The 5,000-nt window shown below is 38.2% G+C and overlaps 1 protein-coding gene across 1 annotated transcript in view; it reads left to right on the top strand.

Moving 5' to 3' along the window:
* LOC106876507 (disks large homolog 1) overlaps positions 1–5,000 on the top strand; it is a gene marked incomplete in the record, with an annotated part of 700,185 nt that overhangs the window by 200,151 nt on the left and 495,034 nt on the right. The window contains 1 exon segment of the mRNA XM_052974679.1: positions 947–1,080. Within this exon segment, the coding sequence (XP_052830639.1) occupies positions 947–1,080 (134 nt within the window).

Genomic DNA, 5,000 nt, shown 5'->3' on the forward strand with positions numbered 1-5,000 from the left:
TATATATATAAACAATATATAAGTATATGCATATATATGTACATGTATGTATATACGTTCATCTACATGTACATACAGATACATAACTGGGTACATGACATGGCAAAAGAACAAGGACAAAATGGTAAACAAGGTGCAACAAACAAGCAGGCCACATAGAAACATCCTCTTCATCAGCTGCCACCATTAAAACTCCGGCGTTTCGAAGAATTAAGGCAGTACGCATCGTTAAATTGTTTTCGTGGAGAGTAGTGGCGGATGGAAAACAAGACAGGAAAACGTGTGTATGTCTTGAACGCTGTGAAGCACGTACAGGAGGGGCAAAGAAGTACATGCGAGCTTGGTGATTCCAAGAACGAAAAGAAATAGCAGCCGGACACACGTGACCAAGGCTGTGTGAAGAGAAAGAGTAGCAGAGGGAAAAGGAGGGGAGGAAGTAGAATAAAAGTAAGCAACGAGAGGTAGAGAGAGAGAGAGATAGTAGTAGTAACGGTGAGAGGTGAAGGACGAGTAACAAGAGATAGAGAGAGAGAGAGAAGTAGTGACAGGTTGAGGGAAGAATGAGAGGGGGAGATAGAAATGGAGAGAGAGAGAGATAGAGAAAAGGAAGAGCTCTAGCATGGCCACAGCCTTAGGGCTGAAATGTATAAAAGAATACACACATACACACACACACACATACACACACACACACACACACACATGTATATTTGTGAAAGCTTGAACTTGCATAATGTTACATGTTAAGTTACATAATTGAACTTGTTTTCTGAATATATGCTATGGAAACATGTAGTAGTTCTCTGGAGTAACCATTAATTTTTATTTTGGCTTAGTGTATATGTATGTGTGTGAAATGGGAATGGGAATTCATTAAATCCAATAGAATTATTTTCATCATTCCTTCATACCACAACTGATTGCTCCCTTTTCTCTGTCTATGTAGATATCCAGGAATTTTACGAAGTAACACTTTTAGATGATTCCAAGTCAACACAACAGAAGACTTTGGAAACTTTACAGATTGCCAGTAAATGGGAAAAGGAGCCACCAATCACAAATAGCCAACCCAAGTTCGACGTGAGTCAACTCTCCTTTTGTTTGTCTTCTTTTTCTTCTTATGAGTTTTCTTCCCCTATGTTTGTTTTCAAAAAAGAAAAAAGGAAAAAAATGAAAAATAGACTTTATGAATTTTCAGCTTTTCTTTCTAAATTCCCTCCCTTGTTAACAAGATAAAATTTCTGATTGGTTGGATTTTATTTCTACTGAAAGGCAGAGTAATAAGATTAATCCAAAATTGAAATCATATTGTTTTTATACATAACTTAAATATATTTCCTTCTTCTCAACACATTTCTGACATTTTATCCGTATCAGAAATGACTATTAATTCTGCTGAGATCAATTCTACTTTCCACCCTACCAAGATTGATTTAAAAAAAAAAAAAAAAGTTACTAGTCAAATGCTGGGGTCATTTTAATCAACTACTCTCCACCCAAATCTCTGGCCTTGGGCCTGTTGTAGAGTTTGTGAAGAAGTATTGTAACTGTGTAGAGTGGATGGAACTATTCTAAGCATGTACCTGTGGATCAGAGAACAATATTTGGAAGAGTGCACATGTTCTTGATGATGTAGGTGATCTTGGATTTGTGTGGTTCTTTCATTAGCTCTGATTGGAGGCCCCTCAGTGTCAGGAGGATTGTAAATAATGGTTTATTTGCCACAGGGGCATCAGATAAAAGAGACATTACAAAGACAATTTACAATTTGTATGAGGTTTTACAATGGAAGAATATGCTCATGAAATTAATGTGCAAGTGGTTGAGTACTCCACAGACACATGTACCCTTAATGTAGTTCTGAGGAAGATTCAGCATGACACAGAATGTGACAAGGCTGACCCTTAGGTACTACTCATTTTTTGCCAGCTGAGTGGACTGGAGCAATGTGAAATAGTGTTTTGCTCAGGGACACAATGTTCCACTGGGAATTGATCCCACTACATTATGATTGTGATCTGAATACCCTTACCACTAAGCCATGTGCAAACAGCAAGCTTAACAACAACACCACCACCACCACCATTATCATCACTACTACACCACAACCACCGCTATTGTACCAGCATCACCACCTTAAGAGTATGCTATTATATCAGTACCTTATCCTCACTACTCTATCAACCCAAGATCATTTCTACTATACTACTACCACCACCTCCATACCACTACTACCACATCACAAATACTATACCACCACCAAATCGCCATTACAAAACCACCTCCAGCACCACCCTGTTATACAACTATCATCACATTCCACTGTTGCCACACTGCAAATATATAATACATATCCCCCTCATAAAATTATGTCAGTAATAAAGTGGACAGCTGGAAATTGGATCTCTTTATTGGTTTCAGTTTTATTACTGAATAATAGATGTGGTGGTGGGTGTGGTGATGGTAGTGGTGTTAGGTCACCTTCGTTGAGGTGTTAGATCACCTTGGTTGTGGTAGTGGTAGTGGTGGTGGTTGTGGTAGAGGTTAGGTCATGTTGGCAGTGGAAGTTTTTATAGAGTTGCAAGACAAGAGACAGTGGCATTGACCATTACAGTACTTTCCATGCTGGTCAGTTTGATGTGGTTGATGCCTTTAGAGAGATATTTTGAAAGAGAGAGAGATGGAGAGAGAAAGAATTCCAGATGACTGTAATTGGTGATGGTCAACTGTTTAATGGGTATTTCATGAGATGCAATGAATAAGAGTTTGCTGTGAGTAAATCCTGGTGAGGGTGATATTCAGTATTAGCTAGTTCAGACAAGCAGAGGCTGTTGTAGTAGATGTGAGAGAGAGAGAGAGAGAGAGAGAGAAAGGAAACAGTCTTTGCAAATTAACACTGCAGTTAATTGGCTTCCTTATAGTTTAGGATATTCATGTGTGTATGTTTGTGTGGGAATCCCTGAATCCCTTATGTATCAGTACTCCCGTATGTGTCCCTCTTGAGCATCGTGGAGGGCCAGCAACATATCTTTGCTCGAGTATCTTCCTTCTCTGAACAGACAGATTCATACCTGTCAAACTTCTGACATTGTGGTCACCATGGAAGATAACCAAAGACTGAGGGCTAAGTATTTGTGGCAACTTTCAGTGTTTTAGTTGCATGTTGGATATATGTAGAGACCATGAAGTGCAGGACAACTATTTTGATAGATTTAATAGTCGAGTGTTTCTTGAAAAGTACTTGTTTGTGATGGTCTCCTTACAGGACATTTTTGATGGTTCTTGTCAAAGAAGTTGTTTGTTTAGATATCTAAGTTTGTATGTGTACAGAAGATGATGGAGGTGTGATGGTTGGTCTTGTAAAGGAATGAATGTGGAAATCATTAATGTAGAAAATATTAAAGACATAAGTAACCCTTAACTTACACCTGAGCTGATTGAATGTGACATAAAGAAAATCCTATGAGTGTGGTGATGGTTTGACTGAAAATCTCTAATCCAAAAGGTGTTAGATAGTTGGGTCAGTAGTTTGGTAACATGGCACAGTGGTTCACATGTTGTGACTCATTTAATTGTTTTGATAATGTTCTCTTGAGGTATTGAAGCGATAATGACTTAGTTCTGGCATTCTGTGCCTGTGTACTTATAGCTGTGTATTGAACGACCTGATCTTTAGTTCTATAAATGTTATGAAGAATATACCTGAGAGGGTGGTGCCAGTCACTCACTTAACTTGATCAAGGGGTAGTTGTAATTACTTTGAAGAGTTGTTAGTTTGGAACTGACGGAGATCCAACTGCTTAGTTGTGGGAGTGTTTGTATGGTAGGTATATTACAGTATGATGTATGGTCAGTTTTGTGGTTGTGTGATATGTCTGTTTTGTGAAGTAATTATGTGAAGTAATTATGTGAAGTAGTTGTGTGGTAAAATATGTGTCGTTGTTGTATGGTGGTTGTGTAGTGATATGAACTGATGTAGCTGTCATGTATTACAATGTATGTTACTTTGATCAGTCAATGATCAGATAATATGGTTGGGTTGGGCTGTCTGGTAAAAACTGGATTTAGAGGTGAAAAGAGAGGTTAAAAGTAATTGCAAAGTTAGCTTATTTGATTATAGTTGTGGTGATGGTGCTGCAGCTGATCGGTATGTGGTCGCGCAGGGTTGTGGTGCATGATGGTGGTGACAGTGAATGTCGGAGGTGGTAAAGGCCCATTACTTGCTCCAGTTTGCTGAACTGAAAATAACAGATTTCACTCCTCCTTCATGGTTGAATGGTGATCAGAATGAAGGGCATCCACCTATAAAAAAACTATTATTTTAGCTACAAAAAAAGCCAAAATGGCTGCATGAAAAACTACAGTAGCACATGCACACACACACACACACACACACACACACACAGAGGCCCACATACACACACCTACACATACATGCACACACAGTTATGAGCATGTTTGTGCATTCACCTGTTTATTCTGAGAAAGCAAGTTTGTAAGACAAATTAGTCTGGTTTCTTCAGATTTAATGTTATCAAAAGACATAACACTATTTACATGATAAGTCACCTTGTTTTACTTACTTGTTCTATATATGTATGTGTGCATGTGTGATATGTTAAAGAGAGTTTGAAGTTTCAAATATAGCTGATCACTTGTAAGACCAGATCAATTTGTGTGTCAATCAGTACTTTCCTTGCTCTCTCTTCCCTTACTTCTCTCTCACTCTCAACATTCACTTGTTTTCAATTGCACTTCCTCTCTCATCTTTGCCCACACATGCTCCTTACATGAACCAAGAATAAGTAAGAGACTGGAAGTAGAGTGTAGAGGTAGTTTTAAATAGTGTTTCGCCTCGTATAATATTTCTAAGACAAAATCATGTTAAGGGCTTTTGTTTTGATTGTTATTCTGGTCTTATGGGAGGTCAAGGTCTTTAGTTTCCATAATCAACAATAAATATGTTGGGAGGAAAACAAAAACATTAGTTGATAGATATC

The sequence above is a fragment of the Octopus bimaculoides genome, chromosome 19 (assembly GCF_001194135.2).
Source record: "Octopus bimaculoides isolate UCB-OBI-ISO-001 chromosome 19, ASM119413v2, whole genome shotgun sequence".
Taxonomy (NCBI): domain Eukaryota; kingdom Metazoa; phylum Mollusca; class Cephalopoda; order Octopoda; family Octopodidae; genus Octopus; species Octopus bimaculoides.